At 28.9% G+C, this 26,730-nt stretch overlaps 1 protein-coding gene across 5 annotated transcripts; it reads left to right on the top strand.

The window, feature by feature from the left end:
• The first annotated feature begins 46 nt into the window (after positions 1-46).
• LOC412788 (scavenger receptor class B member 1) lies at positions 47-25,540 on the top strand. Of its 5 annotated transcripts, none has more exons than XM_006566935.3 (9): positions 50-224; positions 8,207-9,786; positions 18,832-19,087; positions 19,294-19,435; positions 23,025-23,225; positions 23,406-23,630; positions 23,865-24,027; positions 24,341-24,585; positions 24,779-25,382. In XM_006566935.3, exons 2-9 carry the CDS (start codon positions 9,573-9,575, stop codon positions 25,124-25,126), a joined length of 1,794 nt encoding a protein of 597 aa, XP_006566998.2. In that variant the 5' UTR covers positions 50-224; positions 8,207-9,572; the 3' UTR covers positions 25,127-25,382. The 5 variants fall into 5 exon arrangements, with proteins under 5 accessions (XP_006566999.2, XP_006566998.2, XP_396241.4 ...); XM_396241.6 differs by lacking the exon at positions 50-224 and adding an exon at positions 3,314-3,650; XM_006566936.3 differs by lacking the exon at positions 8,207-9,786 and having other exon boundaries at positions 47-224; positions 24,779-25,540.
• The last annotated feature ends 1,190 nt before the right edge of the window (positions 25,541-26,730 follow it).

Here is a 26,730-nt window from a genome sequence, read left to right as displayed (position 1 = left end):
GGAAAAAAAGTTTTCGACGAATTAAGTTTCTGTTCTCATTGTCAGTATACGAATGGTTATCGACGAGGAAGCCCACAACTGTCTACAACTAAATCTGTCTTCTATTTAATCAAGTTCAGTTATAAGTTTTCGAGAAGAGTTTACTACGAAGCTTAATATTTCCATCGTAATCAAGATCAATAAAAGATCTTGGAAAATGTATTACGGAATACCGAAAATAATACGTAAGTGACAAATTTATACGTACGTTCTTAAATATCGTTGAATGTGTATTTATAGAGTAGTGTGGATAATTTGACGATAATTGTCAATTTTTTAACATAAAGCGTTATTAAAGTGTCGCTTTATTTAAATAATTATCTAATAAGGAAGTACTTTTTGTTTATTGTAATAAATATAATAACGATGAATAGTACTTTTTTTTTCTTTTAATCGATGATATTAATTTATTGAAATTCATAAATAACTATAGATTTACATTCGTCTAACGATCGTTCGTGTTACACAAAATATTCCTTTCTTAATATATTTATTAAAATGCGTATTTAGAAATCTATTTATCTACGCGTTCAATATACCGATTATTTATGACAGTATTCCATATACATGATTAAAAAAAAAAGAAATACAGGTTAATTAATGTTGCATTAATTTATGCAGACAGAAAATCTCATAAAATACAACGTTTCGAATAATTAAAACTCGCAGAATTTTATTTTTGGAATAAAAAAAGGAAAAAAGAAATCCAAAGAAAAATAAAAAAATTCGACGAAAGAAATTCCTTTCTTATATTTAATCTAAACGATAAATTATTAATGCTTCATCGATCCCTAAGTGGATTAACCCGTCAAATTAGAGTATTGACCTACTTTCATAAAAATTTAACGAATAGAACCGTTCTCCTTTCCCAAACGTTTCGATACTATCTCAGTTGGCCTGCAAATAAACCATAAAGGTTTCCTTTCAAATTCAGACGACGAAAAAGAAAAAAAACGATCGTTGTTTCCTACGTATTGTTATTCTAAAATCTCTTGAAAAATCTTTAAAAAAAGTCTCTCCTAGAATATCTCCTCGATATCGTTCCAACTCTGAAGTTGGAAAACAAGTTCGTCGTTAATTTGAGAAAGATTGGGAAACGATCCCAACAGGATAAAATAAATTCAACATTATATCAACAAAATTTACGTCCCGCGTTTTCTATTATGCACGCAGGTAGCAATTTATTAAAATCGCGTTGTTAAGTAATTTCTATGCACACACTTGTACAAGCAAACGTTGCCCATTACGATTGAAAGCAATCGCAATGTCTCTTTCGCAACCTGCATCCCACCTTACACGTTTCCACTTAAGTATCGGTTTTCTCGTGCTGAAAGAACGTAACACCGTAACAAACGCTTCCAACGCTTTTTCCCGCGTGTATCATGCCCCGACATACTTTCGTTTTTCCTCGTCAAATTCCACGATGGGATCAACCTGAATTCACACGTATTGAGAGCAACGTTGATTCGCCAAATACCAAGCAATTTTCAACGATTTCCAGCAACAATCTCGTTCGAGTTCAATTCTCTTTTCATTTTTAACACGCGCGGAGGAGAAATAATAAAATTTCGATTTTTCGAAATCGAGTGTTCTCGAAAAATGGCCTCGTTTCGGATTCGATTGACTCGATCGAGGAGAAGAATTGAGGAAGTTTTTTTTCTTTGCCTGTATCGATTCGAATCATCGGGATCACGGCCTTGTGAATGTCAATGGCAATGAACTACTTGGTGAAAGCGATTTTTAACGACTGTTCTCACTGTTGAGACTGCTTACTCTCTTATCTCCAAAGACCAAGTTTCCCTTGAAGATTTCGAAAAATCATCCTCGAAGGAAAAATTCGAAAAGCAAAAAAAAACTCGTGATAAAACTTATATAATTAACGATTGTTTGATTTGATCAAGCATTCTTTAATTACTGGAATTAAAGTCGAGATTTTGTATATAACGAAATAACAAACCGGTCGATTATTCAAATCATCCTCGATACACTTAATTTCTTCCGGCATCTATGAACAAATCGATTGATCAAGGTGATCGCTTCGAGTGATTGAAAAAGGGAACGTTGTTTACGTCAATACAAACAAAAAAAGAAAAAACTGAACCATATATATAATTCATACAAGCTTATTATATAAATAATGTTAAAATGTGTTCCGTATAAATAAAGTGATTTATAGTATATTTTATAGCGCGTAATGTTTGCACGTCATAAATTATTGCAAACGAGCTTTGTAAATCATTATTTCTCTAATAAATTAATCAATGTCAGAAATATTTCACGCTTTAACGTGAAATTATTTATATTTTAACAAACATTTTAAATTGTTGTCGAACCCCCGACAACACGCGAAAAATAATCGCGAGTTGCACGCAAAGCAAAGCCTCGATCGACCGCTTAAAATCGGGTATGTATACGTGTCGGTTGATTGATAAACTTGCAATATAACGATACAATTCCCTCTTTTCGAAGAAAAGAAGGAATGAAAAATGTCGTTATCTGGACATTTGTTGAATAATGAAGCACACGCATAAATGAAACAATGCACTCGTTTAAGAAGAAGAATAATATTCATAGGATAATGCGCTTCTTTTTCTTTTTCTTTCTCTTCCTCTTCTCTTTTTTTTCTCTTTTTCATCGGACAGACAATATAGGTTTTGCTCTCTGTTAAATCGGAACAAACGGATTTATCAGGTGTGATCTGATCGGTGAATTGGGAACAATTAAGTGTCTTTCAACCGTCTGCCGTCTTCGAGTTTTTTTACACAACACATTTTTATCCATCTCGTTAGTTTTATCGTATCATTAATCCCGATATTTCCATAAAACGAGTTTCCACGCGATCATTATTCGACATTGGAACAGAGTTATTAGTTACCTGTTCCATTATTGATACGATCGATTTTATTAAATCGATTTTATAGATCGAGATTACAATTAATTAAAACATTGTAAACATGCAATTTCCATTAAAATTAACATACAGCGCTATAAATGTGTCGTGACCTAAAAATTTGAAGAATTCGATATTAGGTCATTCCACTGTCCTTGTAAAAATAAGACGAGGGGGGGGAAGGGGGAATTGATAGAAATATTGTCACGCTCGATTCGTTTCGATCTGCATATATAGTTTTATGATAGATTTTACTTCGAGTATGTATATAAGTATAAAAACAGGTATTTCCACGAAACGTCAGAATTAATATATATATTATGTAAATAATACGTGATATATGAATTTTAATTTCTTGTAATAACGTATTTATTATAATTATACGTGATCGCAGAGACACAAGTCAAGAGACTCTTATTAGTCTTTGCTATTCATCGATCGGCAAATATCGTACCGAGTGAAATGGCAACAATATATCGATAAATTGTGCAATAATTCTAAAATTTTTTCGTATCGAGAACTTTTTCTCGATCGAAGGATAATTACTTATGTTAAATATACATTCGTCATTGATAATTAATTGAACATTGAGTGTTCTACAAGAGACATGTACTTGTGTGACAAAAAATCATGAAGCATTTATTCAAAAGTGTTTAATATCAGAAGATTCGTTAGATATTTCTCATGCTGATGAATATCGTTATGGGAAGAAGAAAAAACGGTTAGTATCGTAAGACGAATAAGGCATGCCTTTAATTTTTATTCTATTCGTTATCTATTTTCTTTTCTTTTTTTTTTGATATTTATTAATAATTTCTTATTAATCGCAATTTCCAAAATATGTACAAATTAACTCGCGATTTCATAAAGTCACGAGTAATAATAATTTTAAATCGATTAAATCGATTGTAAATAATATTATCTATTTAAATAATATTATATATTTTCTTAATCTCATAAATTCGTACTGATGAGAGCTGTTTGTTAAATATTTAAAATATGAATATACATTCTAACAGCAAATAACAATCGTGCCTTTTGTTCTCTAAAAAATCTATTGTATAATCTATTATATAAATTATATAAATTATATTAATAATAATAATTATATTAATTATACAAATAAAATAAATAAAAATAATTATGATTTATATATATTAGAAATTCTCGTATTAGATATAGATTTATTTTTAGAATTTAATTCTTTTTTTCTTTTTTTAGAATTCGCCAATTTTTATAGAGAAACTGGTTAAAAAAATTACAGTAAAATGAGTATAAAAAAATCGCGAAATCAATTCCTTTTTTTTTTTCAACCACTCCACCAAAGGGATTTCGCCCAACTCGAATGTATTTTCGGAGAATTCCTTAATAAAAGCAAATATAGTGGTCAAACGAGATTTTTCGAGGATGTAAAAGACCCGATTTTTTCACGAGAAAGAATAAACGAGAAAAGTAATGATCTTCCATTTTGGAGCACAGCTTTTCGCACAGTGTCTCGTTCTTCCAGTCGATTTATAAATGAAAATATTCTTTAAAAAAAATTTCCATTACTATGAAATGGGATAAAAAAAAAAAAAAAAAAAAAATTGCAGGATTTTCGAAAGAGAATTTTTAAATCTTCAGTTTTGCTATTATGGTATCTTGAAATTCAGAACTTGAAAAACCAGTTGATAATTAAATGTTACTAGGTTCAACCCTATATGGTCTTACGTGATCTTTCGTTACACAATATCAGTGCACGTGTGTAACAGCAATTTCTTTTAATTACTATGTTCGACAAACAAACAAGAAATCACGTGTAACACACATATATTTCGATGGAACCATCGAATGAATCTGACCCAGACCTGGCCTAATTTCTGGTGACCAGAAATTAGAAAAGAGTAGGCCAGATTCGAGAAAGCTGTTATCGGTGATATTGTGTAAATCGGGCAAAAAAAAAATTCATCGTAAAATCTCGCTCGAGAGAGTTGTATGAAACAGTTGGGAGAGAAATTATTCTTTATTTAGAAATTGATAATCATCGCGTTGATAAGAATAGAAAAAATATTATGAAAATAGAATCAATGTGAAAATACAACGTAGAATATTTTATTATCTATTCTAGAAATGCTAATAGGATTTTAATAATGCATAAATTCTGTACAGGTTAACGAAGCAAGAATTGTAGATTATTAGAAACATTTTTTTAAATCAAATATTCTATCAAGATCGATATTTTACGTTATATATATCATGTTTGAGTTCCATCTAAAGAAATGGAAAATAAATATAAAAGTTAATAATTTGCATTGTTGATATATCATAATTGATATATCATTGTTAATATATATCATACAAGCCGACTAACTTTCTAGATTTTTTTTGAATAAATAATAATAATTGAATAAATAATTTAATAAAAGTAACTAAATATTGAACGATTGATAATTATTTGAATATAAAAAATTAATTTCAATATTATATATTAAAAAATAGCAAAACAAATCATTTTTTATCGTTTACGAATATACAAGGTAATTCATAAATAGATGTACTTATACTTAAAAGGTGAATCTTTACAATAAAAACTGAGAGTTCGATGTAAGCATCTACTGATAAATATCCATTGGAAATTTTATATTTATTAATTTTCTTACTTATAGGATTGAATTTGAATCTCATTATTTCATAAATACCTGGAATTATAAGATATATGACTTATTCAACAGTTTTAATCGTTCCTATAAATCGTTTTAATAATTGACCAAACATATTCCAATAAATCGTTTCTATAAATCTAATGTTGATCAAACAACGTATGTTAATTATATTTTAAAGTTTATTCGGGAACGAATAAAATAAATTTTAAATTTTGGAAAATTAAATGCAAATAAGAGAGGTCCAAATAAATTCGTTACATGATATATATTTTAAGGGAAAAATATTATTTAAGAATTGATTTAATCGATGCTTTTTTTTTTAATTGTGAAATAAATAATGTATCTTTAATAGCAGACGCTTACAGGATAAAATAGTAAAAAAAAAATGTCGAATGTTCATTAAAAAAAGATTATTCGAGACGAAAAAAAATAATCGAGAGTGTATTATCATATTATGTATATACAATTTGCAAGAGAAATAATAACAATAATAATAAAAGGTTTGATTCATTTTGCAAAAAAAAAAGATAATATAAGAAAATTAATATTATAGAGAGAATGAAATCAAGAAAAGATAAATAATTCTTTTATAAATCTATCCCTTTGTATTTTATAATTTAAAACAATTTGTTAATCATATATTTAAAATTAAATTCAATTACGTACAAAATAAATAATATTTGAAATAACATCAATAATCAAAATATTTCCAATAAATTGAAACAATTTGTTAGAATCAAGCATAAATATATATCATTTGTCTATATAGAAAATGTCAAAATAGAAAGGAATCAACGTGTGATGATAATAAATATTCATCGAATTGGTATTGATTTCTACTATAACTGTTTGTTATAACTGTTTAATAAATGAACGTTATGGGACCTCTAGAATTTTTCGAATCGAAATGTGAGAGGAGGAAGAGAAATAACGATGATGAAGCAAAAAATTGAAATTTTTTTCCTGTTATATTATAACATTTCTATTTTTTGACATACGGAAGTATGATCTTACGAAATGATATGACGATTTCTTGTTTTCCTCTCTAAGACTGAATTTGATCATCTACTGATTTAACGATAAATAATCGAATAATCTTTTTCTTTTTTTTTTTCAAAGAATAAAAACATTTATGTTACTACCATTTTTAATTATTCATTTGTTCGCCTTATTTATTTGTTCGTATCTCGTCTGCACATCTGTACATTCATTGATACGAACGAATTACCTTCGAAAAATATTAAAGCGAATCGTAATTAAGTAGAGAAAAAAGAGATCGAGTCGGACAAAATTACAGCAATTTTTTACTCTCGTATGTGGAGTGGATTTCATGATTATAGTATCATCACGTGCATACGGCATAAATGAAAACTCTCTTGGTGCGTGAACATTCCAATGATCAACCTTGTATATACTAGAGATCCTTGAATTCAAACTTGTTCGAGAATTTTTTCGAAAATCTATTTCTTCTTTGTACGTGCGCACACTTTTCGTTTTAAGCGTTGCATACTTGAGTTGAACGAACAAAAGATGAAAGACGCTCGATCAATCGTAACTTTACCTTTGAACTTTAATTTTTACCGAACAAATTTATACACAATTATCGCAAAATTAAAGATACTCATAATTAATAACTTTGTATCTCTTTTTTTCTTCTTATAATTATACTTCATAATTTTTACATTGATTAACGCCCTGTATCAAATAATATAATAAATTATATTATAGAAATCGGACGATTATACTCGTAACTTTTGCAAGGCATATAAGAATGTAAAGTGACGAATGTAATAACCGGTTCTGTTTTATTTTTGAGTAACTACAATTTCATTCCGATACAACAATTCCAATATTCCACGTTACATGGCAAAAAATTTATATGACATTTCTACACTTCTTCTCTTCGTAAAATATCAGATGGTGAAAAGGAAGCTTGGATCAAAAAGCGAAATGATTCGATAATTACAAATATCACGTATAATAAAATAATTTATTCATTCGATCGGATCATAATCGTCTGCGTGCGATTAAATTATTCCCAATCGTAAGATAAAGATGACTTGCAACAAATTATTTATTGAAAGAAGGAATAAAAATATGAAATTTTATGGAATATTTAAAAACAAATCTAATCCTTTCTCTGTTTTCTTATCATATCATATCATATCATCAATTAGATCAACCTTTGATTTGAAATTTATTTATAAATTCAAATCGATGAATTAAGATCGTAAACCAGTGTTACGAGAAAATGAATGAATCTAATAACAGTTCATTATCGTTTGACATTTTAATGAACCATTTTCATTATGATACATGAAATTAAATTATAGAAAATATCCATCAAATAATTGTATAACGCTATTTATATAAAATATTTGTCCATTAATCTATGTTTATGTCTATGACTCGTGCAAAAATAAGATCAATACAAAAACTATGCCATTTGACGTGGATATTACATATTAATTAACCCGTTGAGGAAATTTTCCTATACGGAGCTGTCATTACTATTCAGATGGAATTTTTTCGAATATCATTTCTCACTAAATTTCAATCGAGATGACTCATAATCTCCGACTAAATTCCAAGTGGCTGGCAACATTCAACGGACCATTTCTTTAATCATTTTCAGGACATTATCTTTTGTTCCATCGCATCCTTCTTGCATCAGAGATTCATCTCTCTCTCTCTAATGACGCCTTTGTTCGACAAGAAATTCTTGGAAAACGCAAACTTCTAAGTAAAAAAAAAAAAAGAAAAAACGTTTCGCCATTCATCCAGGATCTCGAGGATCAACTAATAGACCGAGAGTAGCAATTTGTAATCTCACCAGAAGCGACAAGCTAGGAAACGACGATGGCATACAAACAGCCTACTTCGCACAGCCTGCAGAGCAGAGAAATTTCTCGGCAAGGAATCGCGTCCCCCACACCCGCGGGTGTCACCCGCCAACGATAAAGGAACGAAAGGCATCCCCCTTGGCTCGCGCGAACGATCGAGATAATATTCCATTGACCTTTGGCCGTCCGCGCTGCAACGTACGTATCCTCCACCTGACAGCCAACGTGATCTTTTCGCACGTGTGGTGGGGTGGCCTTGCCTCTCTCCGATTGGCTCGCGCTCCACGTGCTACGCGCCGCAATCACGGTGGAACGAAACTAGTGGGAGTGGGGGAGAGCAACGACTCTAATATATTTTTTGAACTCGGCCGATACTCCACGCTTTCGTCACTTTTGCGAGAGAAGCGCGCGCGGTTCGCGACACGGGTAAACACGGTGCATCGGTGGATCGGTGACGATCGATAATCTCTCATCATTTATGTAGGCGTAGAAATATACGGTTGATCAGCTCGGTCGGTATTCGTTCGAGTCGAGATTCGGTGAGGAATTTTTCAAGTCCAATCCGAAAGACGGAATTCACGGAATTCTCTCGTCGTCGTCGTCGTCGTCGTCGTTGTCGTCGTCGAGGGATTCGATACAACGAGACACCGTTGTCTAAGTAAATATATATATATATGTATATATATATATACATCACGTAGTGTGACGGGAGGAGAGATCTTGAAGATTCGCTCGAATAAAGTTATATCACGTAATGTGACGGAAGAAACTGTTGTACGCAGTGCACTCGTGTTTAAACTTTTAAAACTTCACTTGTATACTTCTGTATTCCTTCCTTTTATCATCGACAACTGATCGATATCGTATCGATATTGCATATCAAATGATCGTATATATATATATATATAGTTAATAAACTATAAGAAAGAGCTCGGTTTCGCAAGTTTTTTTCAATCTTCTTGCCCCGCGAATTCTCTCGCTCACCCGTGGGGAGGGTCAGAGTTTGCCGAGTGAATTTCTAATCCGTGGGTCGATAAATCTCTCTCGTGATCGACCTGCGACTTTCCTTGCCTTCGCGAGAGAGAAAGAGAGGGAGAGGAAAAGAAAGAAAGAAAGAAAGAAAGAAAAAAAGAGAAAGAGATAGTTAAGCGAGACATTATGAAGGATTTTATGATGATATGGAATCGACTCACCGGTCGTCGTTACTCGAATGTCAACCCGAGCCAGAATCAAAACGACATTAACGAGGCGGAGGATGCTACGATAAGTAGAAGGGCGAACGAACTGAGGAGAAAGTCTTCGATCGTGGTCAATAATATATTTAATGCGGCTCTGTCGGTGCAGACTGGTGGAAGGCCGAAATGGTTCAAGAGTAAGTAATTGCCATTAAATCCGGAAACCGTAAATTCGCATCCCGTGCGATGAATGTTAAGCGATCTCTTTGTTAGGTTTTCGATTCGATGCGAGGAATGCCTGTGGCCGGTGTTCGCGCACCGTAAACTTACACTCGGATCGTTTCTAAATTAATTACCGTATGCGTATGCTTTGAATGTTTTCGCGCGGATGACTCGATGAATATCCCATTTCCAAGAATAATTAATATTATTTCGCGATTGAACGAAACGAATATCGACAAATATTTCGATTACTCGTTTCGTTCGATTCATTTCGCCCCGGATTTGATAAATTGTTTCGATCTAATTAAAACTGGAAATTCAAATTGATATCGATTTATATATATATATATATATAATATAAACATCGATATTGATAACCAGTAATCGAGTGTCGTAATCGAGAGATAAAGATGTCATTTATAAAAATTTGCGATACAATAATTGATTTGTTTTAATCGAATCGAACATTTGTTTTTTTTTTCTTTTTTTTTTTTCGTACAAATTTCGCCACGAAATGTTTAGTTAATTTGGAGGAATTTCGTGAAAGTGCGATTGCCGCGTGAAAATTGGAATGGAAAATGTTAACACATGGGTTTTATTTGAAGAAAATAACACGTTGCGATGATTATGCAAAATTTCAAACGAGAATATATCATCGTGCGAGATAAAGAGAAACGAATTTGCATCGATGGAATTCGAGGCCTGATTCTTTTCAAAATGATCTCGACGAATAATTATTTCTCGGAAGGAGTAATTTTAGATTTAGATGCTCCAATTACCAAATGAAATTATCGAATAATTACGAAGCACGAAGATATACGTGAAATTCTTGACATGAAATGATTTTATAATTATGAAATGAATTTGCATCCATTCGTTCCAACTTATGAATACGTATATATGCATATTCATATATATTTCTATAATTAATTTAATTCGTTCGAATTGTTGTAAGATGATTTTGAGCAAAATCTTGAATCGTGAAACAAAAAATGATCGATTATAAAACGAAAGGTTTTCGTCTATATTTTTCGAATTATAATTTGATCTTTAATACTTTTGTGAATCATTTTAACGTTTTTTCTTTCCTTTTTTTTTTCTTTTTTTAATTTCGGATAGCTATTCGTAAATTTTATCTTTAATTAATCATTTTTTATATTTCGCATCACTTCAGACATATACATACATTTCTTTCGAGGATCTTTTTATAGATTATATTTATCTTCACAAGTGATTGATCGACGCTGAAACGAATGACTTGAAGTTCGATGACTTCGTTTCGACATTTTCTAACGCATAATTTATTTATTAAATGATATTCAGGCAGTATATAAATATACGTATATAATAAAAGAAAACATGAAATTCTTTTTCGTTTTAAAACACTTCTGTCACACGCTTTATCAAGAAATTAACTTTTAACGCCGGTATCGCATCTCATAGCATTCCTTGTGTCAAATGTCAATAAAAATTTCTCTGTCTTGATAATAAATCGTCGATAATTTTGTAAATAGGCTGTAAATGTTTGAACGCAAAAGTTACGGCCCATTTCCGCCGCGTAATTATCGTTTATCTGCCACTTATCAATATTACATTATCGTATTATTAAAATTAATATTTTATCGAAACGCTTTAAAAAAAAAAAAAAAAAAAAAAAAAAAAAAAAAAAAAAAAAAAAAAAAAAAGAAATTATTAATTTTCGTATTTACACGTTTAATTGAAATTTAAATAAAATAAACAATAATACAGTTCTGATTCCGTAACTTTGTATTTATTTATATACGACAGATTTGCATGTAAAGTAAAGAAGCAAACGCAATACCATTTTCAGTAAGAACAAAGGAAAAAGAAAGAAAGAGTGTTCGTTTCCATATGAAGATTTCAATGAAGCAATAAAAAAACGACACGCGTACTTTATGTTAATAATGATTATCCTTCCTGGACACACGCGTCGGAGAATTGTAAGAACGCCATAAAATCCTCGAATATGAAAAGCTTCCTTCTTCGTTCAATGCCGTAAACTGGTATTACAATAATAGCGATTAAAGTAATCTTCCGTTTAGGAATCTTAATTGGATGCACTTTGCATATAATAATACTGTCACTGATCGAGCAAATCTCGAGAAGAGGATTATTAAATTGGTAAAAAGTTAATGGAAAAGTTCGATGACGTAAATGTAATTCGAATAAAGGAGAAAGAAAAATAATGGAAAGGGGGGAAAAAACGAAAAAGAAAAAAAAAAAAGAAAAAGAAATTGGCGAATTAGCCGTCCCAAATGTCGACGAACAGGCTTTCTTGAAATTAATAGCTCATCAATTTTTCGATTACAAATTTTTTTAGTAATAGCTCGAACGTATAAATCGGTGGAAATAACCAAAATGTTCGGATCGACGAAAAAACCCGTGTCTCGTGACAGAGAGAGAGAGAGAGAGAGAGAGAGAGAAAAGGAAAGGAACAAATAGGAACATACAACAAGTTCTCCGTTTCGAATTCTAAAACATCCATCCGATACTCGTAATAGTTAAATTTTCAATGTATGGCTCGATATATGACCGCAAGAATCTATTAACATATATATTTTTTGTCGGAATATTTGACATGGCTCGTTTATTCAAAATACTATAAATATTAAGTTCAATAAATCAATTTGAAAAATTCGAATCGTTGTTAAACATTTTATTCACGATAATAAATAAAAGAGAATTAGTATACAATTTGTTATATCAAGTTGTTTATTTCGAAACTTTCAAATAAGATCCATTGCCATTTTGAAAAGATGAGATCCATTAATGCTCTATTAATAATATTATTGGAATTTATTCCCAGATAGCTTTCGTTAGCTTGCTCTTAGATGAACTTTGATAAAATTATCTCTAACGTCGCCTCTATCGTTATCTCTAACGATATATTTTTCCCGATAAAAATAAATTATTTATTACGGATTTAATCGTTGTTTAATATTTACCCGAACTTGACAATTCAAATATTTAAAGATTTTCAATTTGCTTCTCATTCGATCGGTAAACAATTCCTTGTTTATTGATTTGTTTATTTTAAAGCGAAGGCAATACAATGTCTTCTTGTGCGTACACGAATGACATAAAATGGCATTTAACCAGTCATTTGAAATTCAATTAAATGATAACATTTCTTCCTTCCTTTCGAGAAGAACAAAGCCGGAAAAGATAATAAAAGGAACAGCTGATCACAAACTTGGAGTTTACGTAATCCTAATCTATTCTTCCGAAAAGTTTTATCGGATTATAAATATTTATATCAAATCAAAGAAATTATCTTAGATAAGATAAAATAATTATTTATAGTAATTCGATCGTGCGATTAAATTTCTTCGTCGCTTGATATTTCAACCTGACAATGGCATTGAGAATATAACATAAGGAAACGATCGTTAAATGAAAACCAATTGATCGAAATTAAAAAAGCTATGAAATTTTAAAAACTTTCAGATAATAGTTATTTAATTCTAATGTCGTAACTAACGATGCTTTGAAATTTTAAAAGATAAATATTTATAAAAGCAGATAACAAAGAAGAAGATTATATTTACTATATATAGAGACAATCTTAATTTTTATTTATAAAATCAAATTATATCTAAATAGATATCTTTAATAATATTTTAAATATATCTCATCGCGTTTATTCGCGAATCTGTTGCAACATAACAAATTATTAATCTATTATTTTCCCGATACAATTTACGATAACAAAAAATGTAATGCAAATAACGGAAAAAGTATCTATGATCAATTTGATTGGCACTCAACAAATCATACGAGTTAAATTGAAATACGAAAATGAAAGATCAGAGAGAAATGAAAAAAAAAAAAAAGAAAAAATTATTACGTATACCGATAAATGTCACTTTTTCTTAATTTTCTTTATTCCTGAGTTAACATTATTTCACGTTCAATGTCACTTCATAAACGTGATAAATAATTATAACGATATAAAAATATATATATATATCTTTGATAAGTAATCTTTTTTCACATATTATACATGTTCGAATATTAATCGAGTAAAATGTTAACAATTACTCCACAAATTTCTATCGAATAGCTTAAAATGATCCAAACTTGCGAAGAAAATCAGATATTAAAATTCATAAGATACAAATAACAAAAAATGTTTAAAAATTTAAAAGTCAAACTTCCATGCTCGTTTATTCGCACAGATTAAAAATCAATGACGTAAATAAAATATAATGGTTAAACATCAAAATGCTTTTCTACATCCATCTATTTTCCGATTACACGAATCATCAACACGATAAAAATCATTTTCCTTCTCTCTTCGACGAATTTTCTAATTAAATTAGAAAAGAAAAATCAAAGATTTTCAGATCAAGCTTCTTAAAGGGATCTTATATTTCCTGTCTTATCTCGTAAATCCATCTAATGCAAATATTGTCTTGTGCAAGATGAATCCACTCGAAAATGCCACATAGGATCGGATTTCGTTTTCTTCATGATATTTGACGATGCTCCAAACGAAATGCCAACACACTGAAGAAACTTCAACTTTTATTTGACCGGATAAGGTGACTCTTAAAACGAAGTTGTCTTGCTAAATCTCGCCGACCTCAACCGATGCAACCGAACGTGAAGTAAAAATGGGGAATGATGAATGGTGGAAAACATCCAATCAGGGTTTCCACAGCCTTTTAATTGATCCACGACTTACGAAATAATAGAAAGACCATGGTAAATGAATCGTTGTTAACTCCTTATTATTACGCGAATATTTCAAGAAACAACGGAACAACATTGTTATGCATATATATATATAAACTACAGCTTTCTAGAAATTTACGACTATGTACCAAATATCTTGAACATTTCTTCACAAGCATTTGCATCTACCAGATCGCTACTCACGCTAGAGTATTTTTCACGCATTGAAAAATTGTGCAACAGAGCGAATTCCACTCGAGAAAATATCCGAATCCGACAATCGTTTTCGATCTCAATTGTAAAATTATAGAATAATTTACGATGAAAAAAAAAAAAATACAATTGTTCGAAAGAAGGAGAGAAAGAAAAGGTATGACAAATGCCTCCATTCACGTAGGAAGGTAAATAAAAATACGATGAACGATGATTGTAAAAAATGATTGCAGTAGCGGGTGGAATTTACGAATAAGATTAACGTCAGCACGGGAGTAAAACATTTTCATTATTGGTAAGGTAAACAGCTGACGGGATTAAATTGGCATTCCGCCGCTTCCACCTGTTGAAAGGCAGCATCGTGCGCGAGATTATGCAAAAAATACGCACGTGCCGTTCGATTTATATTTACGTTACGCAACTTGACGAGTCGCGGTCAATATAAAAAGATGCACAATAACGCGTTCGGATCTCGAGGTGCATTGCACGTTGCAAGCAAGTCATGACGCGAAAAATCGTCAAACAATAAATTAGACGTGCACGGTTGCACAATACATCGGTGTACTATACAATAACCGATGATATGATATATTATAAATATATATATATATATATGTGTGTGTGTGTGTTCGCATATCTGAGTTTATGTTTCTTAATTGACGCAATAAGCGGAACAATGAGAAATTAATACAGAAACGTGACATCAAACTTTTATTCCAGAAATTCGTCTACATTGTTCGAGCGTATAAAGTATTAACTTTTTACCGATCGAAATTGGCGGTATTTTTAAAATTTGCGATCGAAGCAAAACGAGATAAAAATTACCGTACGAAATGAAACTTTTGCAAAAATATTCTTCACAATGAGACAGCAAATGTTTAAAATGTTTTTAAAAAACGTTTGACTTGATATATTTTTCTGATAACTTATTCTATTCTTTCTCTCTCTTTACTTTTACAAATGTATATATATATTATTAATCTATTTCAATCTACATCTTGAAAAACCTACATTCTACGTAGTCGTACGTTACGAAATTGTCGAGCCATCTAAAGATTTACGAACGATTACAATAAACGAAGAAATAGTTGACCCGGCGAGCATGCATTTTGTAATTTCCTCTTCCGCGTATGGGGATTGGACGTTTCGTAAACGTTTGAACATCCACAAAAGAGTCGCGATTCCGTGGATATAAAATATAACGACACGAAGAAAATATGCACTTTCTATTAGATGGCGGCGATGGCGCGTATACAGTTGCGTCCCGATTACAGCCGGAAAATTATTACCACATCGTGCCGCACTGCCAACGATCTTGCAATAGTCAAGAGCAAAGCGACTCTTTCCTCGAAACCTAGCTAGCTTATAATTCGTAATTTCTTCTAATCTCCTTCTCCCCTCTCCCCCTCCCCTCCCCTCCCTCGTCGGGTGATTTAAGATTTTATTTTATCGATCGAACTTCTTGTTTCACCTCGACGTTTTAAAAAAAAATTTATTATTACTTTGACACGTATCCTCGAAACGGGACGTAATTTCAGATAACGATCGTTTCATCATAATGAATTCGATAATTTGTTCTTAAAAGCATATTATCGTTAATCTTTTTTTTCTCTCTCTCTCTTCTTTTTTTTCCTTTCTCTCTCTCTCTCTCTCTCTCTCTCTCCATTAATTTGCAAGTATCGATACATCGAAAATGTCTCGTTAAATTTTCACTTTCTTCTTTTTATATAATTACACATACGTCTAATAATTCGCATCTCATCACCTTCACTTTTATACTTTCATTACGTATTACACGATAATTGCATCGCGTATTACCCGATAATACATAAGATCGGTTGATTAATTGAACAATTACGCTTTCAAGTTCAATTTGTTTTTTTTTAACACGAGCCGGAATTAAGAATTTTAAATATTGTCGTCTCAATTGTTATCGAATTACAAAATATGTAATTAGACTTTCGATCGATCGATATGGATTAGGAAGTGTATGTGTACGAATTGTAGCTGTATATATTATTTTGCATCGAAAGTAAAAAATCGTTCGAGAGATTCGATCGTCCTTCGTAGGAACGCGTGACAATTGATATTTCCGTGACACATTCGTATTCCTCGGGATCTACAACGAGATTACTTAACGGTTACCAAAGCGATCGGTTACACACGGTATTCATTTGTATCCGTGTGCCGATGATAGAGAATAACATTTCCGTAACCCTAGGAGGATTTTTAATTAAACTCATCTCTTCTAATAATATCAAATTAAAAATATATATATTCGGAATAAATTATACGGAATCGGAAGATCTACTACACAGATCCATAAAATTTTTACGCATACGTAATACGTGGCTACACGAGTTAGTTGCACAGGTAACTATTTTTAAATTATCATATGCAACTTGAACGTTTCTCTCTTTGTTTTCGTCCGTTTCTACTCCATCTCGTTTTACATTTACGGATACGGTTGCAATGGACATTTTTTTTTTTCTTTTTTACAATAAAGAAAAAAAATGAAAACTAGAAATAAGAAAGATTTATTAAAAGTCCTTCGTTCCTTATCTAGAATGACAATCCAAGGTTTTTTTCGTTATATTTATATTTTCTTTGAAACGATAAATAACACGCCCGCGAATCTCCGCGATACTCAACATCACGCTTGAATAAATTTATTCCTTCAAGGATTTCAGCGACATCGCGGAAATACTTGGTGAATGAGTAAATTTAATGGACAGTGTGTTAATTATTACTGATCGATTCAGCCGGCATTCATTGTAAATTAACCGATTAGCTCGAAATGTGTATTCAAAGAATTTCATAGAATTTTGAAATGACGAAAATCGATAAAATCGAATGATATTAATCGTACTCGTCTCGCGAAATATTCGAGGGGGAAAAAAAAAAACCAGCGCAAGTTATTATTATCCAGATGCAGCCAGACTGCATCAGCACGATGCACTTTAGACACTTCGTAACGCTCAATACGTTTGAATGACGTATTTTCGAATCGACATTGATCAAACGACGATTTATTCATTTTTGCTCGAAAGAAGATGGAAGTGCATAAAGTATCTTTATATATATATAATATAGAATAAACCAATTTCCGCGAAATCTGATTCGCGCTTTTAAAATTCATCAACAATTTCGCGTACGTAACCGAAGAATTTCAATGTTAATTCAATGAATTCTTGTATTCTCGTATATTATAGTATATAAATTCGGCGCCCATTTGTACGTAATATTTTTGAAACAAGTCGAAAATTCTGGCCACGTTTGAAATAAAGAAATACCATATGTTTCGTAATCGAAAATTGAAATATCCTCCACATATCTTTCGAAAAAAAAAGAAAATCGCCACAAGAAACGAAATAATCGAGATAAGTGTTTATTTATATTATTTATACATGATAAAAATTATATAAATCTAGTTGAATCTACTAGGTTAGACAGGATAAAAAAAACATTCTCTTTGAATTTATGCATAAGTATTTTAAGAATGTGGTTGCATTTTGCAATTATAATTTGGTAAAAAAAAAAAGGATCGCATTCTTATATCTTTTACATCGATCGAAAAAATTCCTGTTTGCAGTTAATAACTTGAAAAACTGATCGATTTTATTTCTCTTTATTCATTTTATTCTACACCGTAATGCAAACACGAATACAACAATTTCGATGAAACTTTTCTTTGAATCGATCAAAATTTTTTTTGTTACAGATAACAATTTAATTTTTTCTATGCTTTGCTTTGATAAATTCGCAAATCTATCTTCGATATTTCTCATATTTTTCACGCGTAGTAAAAAAATCAGCTTAAAAGGAAATATATCTAATAAAATTTTGCATACCTGTCCAATGAAATTTTTAAATTTATAATATGTATTAACAATATGATAACTTTTGAAAGTATACACGTTAAGCTCCACGTAACAGGGACAGAAATGTGAAACGTAAAAAACTAACTAATTTCATGCCAGACCCTTTAACGATTTTACGTGGAATCCAGTTTAGATAAAAATCTCTCAGGTTAATAATCGTTTATCGTTATCTTATACTTTTTACCTTCTTGTTACCCTTTAACCGATTTATCTCTCACGATTGTGCAGGTATTTTCATACTGATGATTTTGGGATGCCTCGGTCTTGCAACCGGTTGCATTCTCTTCGTGTTTCAACCGTACGAGTTACTTTTTAAACTGAAAATAATCTTCAGCCCCAACAGCGAGATATTCGAGTTATGGCGGAAACCGGATGTTGAACTTTATCTCAAGGTCTACCTTTTCAACGTGACCAATCACGAAGAATTTTTGTCCGGCAAGGAGAGCAAGTTAAAATTCCAAGAAGTTGGTCCTTACGTTTACAAGTAAGCGCGAATTTGCTTGAATTTTAATTTAATAATTTAATTATAAATCGGGCAGAAAATGAGAACACGATATACTTCTTAATCTCGTTAAAAATAAAAAAATTGAGATCTCGTTCGAAGGATACGATATTTAAATCTGATCTTGAAAAAAATTGAATTTTGGAGGAACCGAATAAAAAAAAGGATAAGTTTTGATAAATTTTCAGAGAATCATTCGAACATGCGAATGTTCTATTCAATGATAACAGCACGGTGACGGCGCGGCTGCTTCATCCATTGGAATACGTACCGAAAATGAGCAACGGCACGGAAGAGGACGAAATGATATTACCAAACATCGCGTTATTCGTAAGTAAAATTGCTCGGTTATAAATAAAGAGTAAAGAGAGGGGGAGAAAGAGAGAGAGAGAATAACGAGTCTTTCGCGTTTCACTCGCAAAACTTGATATTGTGTCACATGATCACTGCATATGTATGCGCATTAAATCATAGCAAGGACAATGAGTAAACGACCTTGATATTTTCATTATTAAATGATGTATGCGAATTTAAAGGTAAGCATTAAAGCGACCAAAGTCCTTATTATCTTTTTTTTAAATTTTAATTTCAAAAATTTCAGAAATATTTTAAAAGATTTAACCTTTTTAATTTTGAACGTTTAATCTTCTTAACTATATTTTAAACGTTAATTTTTAAAATTGGACAAGAAAGAATCTTTGCTATTGATGAAGTAACGAAGATGAAGTAATCAAATGCAAATCGGAATAAAAATTAAGATTCATAATGAATAATGTTTAAAAATTTGCAATTATTGAAATAACGAGGATATATGATTTTCTTTTTACGAAAAAAGAAGAAGAAGATGAAAAGGAATTATCGAATAGTAATTGGGACAACAATAGCAAGTTCGGCAAAGTTCAAAGAAGAATGTCAGATTAATGCATCGATATCTCCTTTCTGTCTGTTGATTCACTATTTCCAATGGAATTCGCGATTTATCGAAGTCAATTATTTTATGACCATTACGATTAAACTTCCGTTTTCTCCTCGTTAAAAATAAATCTTTTATGATTAAATTAAATTCTGTATAGATGCAGAAGAAAAATTTTTTTAGAGAAAATCAAACGAAAGAAATTAATAATCTTTTATATTAATGTTATATTAAATCTACTAAAAACAAAAAAAACATATATTTATTTACATTTCTCATTGCTGTGTAATGGTTCCAATTATTTTTTTCAAAGATAAGAAAAGTAAATGGAACGAGTTATTTTAAATACTTAACGCAAAGAATGAAATTTATTTAAATCGAATATTCATATATGTATATTAAATTATGCTTATCAAAATAAATAAGGTTGATGAAATATATTATCGAAAAAAAAAAAATGTAAAATATTTACATTTCAATATCACATCCACGATGATTAAAATAAAAATAGTCATTTAATGGTGAATTATCGATTGAAACAAATTATAATATAAAGAATAATATTTCTCCTTTTTCTTGAAAGATTAATTGACTATGAAAATTATAATTTTGGTCAAAATGCAATATTTTTTTTTTTTTTTCTAATATTCATGACGATTTCTTAATATATTTTATCTGTTATTTTTCTTTCAAAATATTCTTATCAATAATTGATAAAATATTAATTAAAATCGCAAAATTCAAACAAGCAATTTTTTTCAATAAAAAGCGAAAATTTATCTATTTTTAGTGACGAAAAAAAAAGATTGATACGCACGTGGTAATTATTGATTTTGCAATCGGCAATGATTATTGTTCAAAGTACAATTTTGTTCACGTTTCTGACTCTCTGTTTTTATCGCAATAATATTTTACTGCATATCAAAATCATAATATCAAAAACTAATTTTCAAATTTTATATTAGAATGATACTGAAAATAATTTTAAAAAAATTTATAGGAAATCGATACTTTTTTTTTTTTTTTTTTAATAAACAGAACAAAACAGAATAGAATTATTCAGAGATCAAACTTTGAAAAAAAAAATAATTTAAAAAAGTAAAAAAGATGATATGACAGATATGATAAAAGATCATATCAATAGCAATAGAAATCTATTCTCTGGCTATAAATATACCAAGCTTCAATGACGTCATAAAATTTTATAGCGGTATTATGTTACATTACTATAAATGCTAAGATCAACGTACATCATCATCAATAAGCAATAATTTATTTAGGAAAAAATTCTTTAAAAAATACGGAAAAATATCGATTTGGTCAAAATATTCCACGTAACGTTTTTGCTTAGAATTGCAATCGAAAAAAAAAAAATGATCGTGCATGTACGATAAATTTCCATTCGATGCACGAAGACATTCTTAACGAGTGCATCATATTTATTAGCGAGAAAGCACGAGAGCGAAGTTGTAAGTTGACTCGAGGGAATGTCTGAAATCATCTTATTTTCGATGGACCAAATTAAGCAAGTTATTAATAAAATTATAATTTTTATCGACAGATTCTTTAACCTTTAAAAGCCGTCATTCGCGTTAAAGAATATTCAAATGAGGCAAACGTATCTATACTAAAAAAAACTTATCTATGTATGTTTATTTATAATCTTTTTTTTTTATATTTTTTATAAATAAAATTATATAAAAAGAAGGAAATCAACAGAAGACATCCGTAATTAAAATCTATATATATATATATATACATCTTCAAAAGAAATATATTTTCTTTTTATAGTCGTTTAATTATTGATTTCTGTCGCATGTTATCCGCATATATTTGTAAACTAATATAACTTAATATAATATAAGTGCAGTTTCGTTAAAAGATGCGAACATCTCGGAACATTTTGCCAATTAATAATAAATTATTAATAACAGAAAAAAAGAAATCAAAGAATGAAAAAAGGAGAAGAAAAAGATGCAATGTCTCGTTCAAAGAATATCAACAATCATTTACGGTGATCAAAACATAACACATTATAATAATTTGTCAAACAGCATCCTTATGTAACTTGTGTAACTATCGACGCGCATGCATGCATATGTATGCAGCCAACTCGAGGCATGCGAGAACATCTTGATCGTGTACATAGATCAGTTAGTAAACGCATAGTACATAGCATACTTGCGGCGTCAATGAACTTTCAGGCATAAAATGAAGATCATGGAATTTCCGCAATTCCTTTTGTCCGCATCCGAGAATGATAAAGATTCAAAAGGGGAAGGAAATGAAGCGATATAATGAAGTTGTTTAACGAATAATGTTCTCTTTCAAGTTTTACGAAAACAAATCATCGTTAATTAATTGTACGTTACGCGGCGAATGAGATAAATCATATTTCATAACAAAGAAGATTAATTATCTTGCGACGCGAAAATCCATATACAAATGAAAAAGAAGATGACATTAATTAATAATGAGCGCAAATCGTTCTTTTCAAGTTTTCTTTCATATGTATATAAATTTATAGATTTATATGTACATAGAATTATTATATTAGATGTATATGATAAGTATATTTTATTTATCAATGATATATATATGAAATATATTTCTATTAATGATATTTTTGATATAGTTGAAGAAAAGAAAAACAATTAAACATTGTGGTATTTATTCAAAATATACCTCTATTTATTTATACCTCTATTTTTATATCTCTATTTTTATATCTCTATTAGAAGCTATTTTAGTTCCTTTTTTAATTTTTTACAATTTACAATTCTATAGCAAAGTATCAACACTAAATACAGTTGCTCATTATTATTAATTATATAATATATTTTGCAAATATGAAATGTTTATATAGTAAAACATATTGTTTGAAGAACATATTAGAAACATATTTTATTTTATTTCATTTTTCGTATCCGATATAAAGAGAAAATATAAAAGAGTATTTTAGACTTGTGACAAAATATAATTTTAAAAATTTCTATTCTGTTTTAGAGTATCACGAACGTAATGAGGAATGCCGCGTACCTATCTAGATTAGGATTAAACTTATTAATCCTTAATACAAATTCTCATCCTTTGATCAAAATGACTGCTAAAGAGTTTATGTTCGGATACAAATCTACTCTGGTCACTTTGGGCAATAAGATGATGCCATTCTGGATCAAATTTGATAAACTGGGTCTTATAGATAGGGTAAATTTTTCCTAATTCGAAAAACAAATATTAGATTAGATTTGAATAACAACATAGTATATCTAGCTTTTTATAACTAATCATAAATATAAAACAATCTTTATATATATTTAAAAATATTTTATTCCTTGTTAAGACCACGAATCTTAAATTTTTAATATACCCCCTTTTTATTCATAGATGTATGATTTTGATGGTGATTATGTAACTGTTTATACTGGTGAAACCGATGTACGTCGAACAGGCCTAATTGAAAAATATAATGGCAATGTAAATCTACCGCAATGGACAGGAAAATGTGCTAATGTGAATGGAGCCAGTGATGGAGTAAAATACCCTAGTTACATTGAGCCGAATGATACTATATTATTTTTTAGAAAAAGTCTCTGTCGCGCTGCCCCTATGGTATGTTGTATTTTAATATTATATATATTAATACATCAAACAAATCATGTATTATTCAAATGATTTCATGTAATATTTTGAAAAATTGTTCTGTTATTATAAATTACCATTTTATACCATCTTTTATTCAAAATTCAAATTCAAAATTTATATATAAATGGAAAAATGAAAATATTAGAAAATATTTGTTACTAATAAAAATATAACAAAAAAGATTAAAATATAATTTTACAGATTCGAATCGAAGAAACGAGTATAAAAGGGATGCATGCGTATAAATATATATTCATTGAAAATATACTTGACAATGGCATCTATAATCCTGAGAATAAATGTTTCTGTCGTCATGGACATTGTTTAAAAGCTGGTTTAATTGATGTCACCGATTGTTATTATGGTAAGACAACTTAGACAAAAAAATTTCAATATTGATCATTGATCGCATAATAAAAAATGATAAAACATATCATAATAATGTTTAAAATTAATAATAACTATTAAAATTTTATACAACCTAAGTAAGAGGTGTCATTTTGCATTAAATTTTCTAATTAAATTACGTATACTTGCATATATATACATATATATATCAATACAAATTTAAAAATAATTCAGAAACAATTATTACTTTCATATGCATATATTTATGTAATATTTTATTAAAAAAAAAATTGTATATATTTTGATCACTTACATTTATGATGATACAGGATTTCCAATTGCTCTTTCGTATCCACACTTCTACAAGTCCGATCCAAGTATTTTGGAAGCTATCGAGGGCTTAAATCCAAAACCTGAACTTCACGAATCTTATGCCTATATTCAACCAAAATCAGGTCTTCCATTAAAAGTTGCTTTCCGTTTTCAAATCAATATGGCTTTACAAAATATCGAACACATGGCAAGAGTAGAAAAATTCGGAGACATGGTTTTACCGTTACTGTGGTTTGAAATCGTAAGTATCGAAAACTATCGAATTGCAAAGAAAATTGATCACCTCGAATATCGAAAATATCAATAGTATTGATATTTCGATATATCGAGATATTTTTATATAGATTTAGAAAATAAACAAAATAAATCATAATATAAATTTTATGAAAAAGATATCTAATTTTTAAATAAAATATTTAAAATTTTTTTTCTAGGGAATGAACGAATTACCATTATCAATGTATATTCGTTTTTGGTTTTATTTAAATTTCTTACCAATTCTTCAAGATGTAGTAACGTATTCTTCGTTGATTATTGGCATTATACTCATAAGTGTTGGTATTTGTAAAATCTTTGTATATTCACCAAACAAATCAACATCAGCTCGACAATGGTTAAATTCTAAAATGAAAAATCAAAAGTTGCAATTTTTTAATAACAGACGAACGTCATGTAAAATTAATGAAATGGATACTTATAGTTCATTAATCGAATCGAAAAATGTAAACACAATGCCAGAAGGAATAACAAAATTATTATCTTTAAAAGAAGATATCGTGTGATTATTAATACCTGAATAAGACAATAAAAGAGGCTATATATTTTCCGTGTAAAGTTGACATATAAAATGAACAAAACTTGCGAGACTTTGAGGTTCGAAGCAATAACACTACAGTAATGATTCAAACAAAATCTACATCGATAAGTAAGGAAATTGATATACCTATTTTTAAAAAAGGATTTTCATATTTTCAAACTTAATAATACAATTTCAAAATATCAAAAATTGAAATTCAAATTATGAACTATATTTTGATATTGATTATAAAATAAAAATATAAATTATATAGTTCATATCATAAAAATTATCGTGAAATAATTTTGTTTAAATATAATCATAACGTGATAAGTAGTGACATCTCGTACTAAATTTTCTAATTAAAAAAACATATTGCAATACAAACAGTGCTAATTCAGAAATATAATTATCTCCATGTAAGTATATATATATAAAATACTTTTTTTATTAAAAAATTTTTTTATAAATAATTTTTTATAAAAATAAAAATATTTATTTTTAATATTTTGACAATGTATTTCGCAATGTATAAAATTTATTAAAAAATCGATACGTTTCTAAAAAAAAGGGAACGGAAGTAAAACACTTTTACAAAATGCAAATGTAAGTTTGTTATTTTATATAAATATTGAAGACTGATATTATAGACTGGTATAATAATTAAGTGATTTATAATAGATCTAAATATTAAAATAAAAGTTCATATTTTATTAACATATTCAATTATGTTACCAGTGAAATATAATATATTAAATAATATTAATTTTGAATTGCACTGTTTGTAATTAAAATTGAAATAATTTATGATAAAAAATTTAAATCACAATTTATTTAATCTGTAAAAATTTAAAAAATATTTATTAATATATAGTATAATAATATAGTCATAATAATATAGTTCTAATTATTAATAATTATTTTTTTACATATAAATACTAATTATAAATTTTGCTATTTTTTATTAAAAACTATTAAAAGTATTATATAAAATATATATAAAAAAATATTAAAATATATTATAATTATAGTTCATATTTGTTCTTTTTTAATACTAGTAATTTATATAATTACTACAAATATTTATAAATATCTAAATGTATAAAATTTTGTCATTGAATTTCAGTAGAATAGATAATTTCATTATGAAACAATTCTCTTTTAAATATTTGTATTTAATAATGCAAATTTCTTAAAAATTTTATTTATTTCATAATTTCATATATATATATATTATTAAATTATATATTTATGATGTTATTGTAGTAATTTTATAATTTTATTTATAATTTTAAAATTATATAATAATATAATATACTTTTATTATAGAAATTTTGAAAATTTATAACTTTAAAATTAAAACTAAATTATTTCTAATATAAATGTTATTTATCTTCTAATATTAGAATATTTTTATTAATTTTCTATTTGTAAATATTATATATGAAATATTAATTACAAATTTTTCTTATATACATTTATGACATATTATATTATTATGAATTTTTAAGACTTTTAAATAACATATATATTTGTATGTAAAATTTGAAAACAAGAAAAAATAATTATGAAATTCATAAAAAATATAAA

This window comes from Apis mellifera, linkage group LG12 (genome assembly GCF_003254395.2).
Source record: "Apis mellifera strain DH4 linkage group LG12, Amel_HAv3.1, whole genome shotgun sequence".
Classification (NCBI taxonomy): Eukaryota; Metazoa; Arthropoda; class Insecta; order Hymenoptera; family Apidae; genus Apis; species Apis mellifera.
This window is presented reverse-complemented; position numbering and strand designations above follow the sequence as displayed.

Excerpts from the sequence above, each read along its gene's own strand:
- LOC412788 (XM_006566935.3), top strand. The coding sequence starts at position 9,573 with ATGAAGGATTTTATGATGATATGGAATCGACTCACCGGTCGTCGTTAC. Across the intron at positions 19,088-19,293 it reads GTTGGTCCTTACGTTTACAA|AGAATCATTCGAACATGCGA; the intron begins GTAAGCGCGAAT and ends ATAAATTTTCAG. Across the intron at positions 19,436-23,024 it reads TACCAAACATCGCGTTATTC|AGTATCACGAACGTAATGAG; the intron begins GTAAGTAAAATT and ends ATTCTGTTTTAG.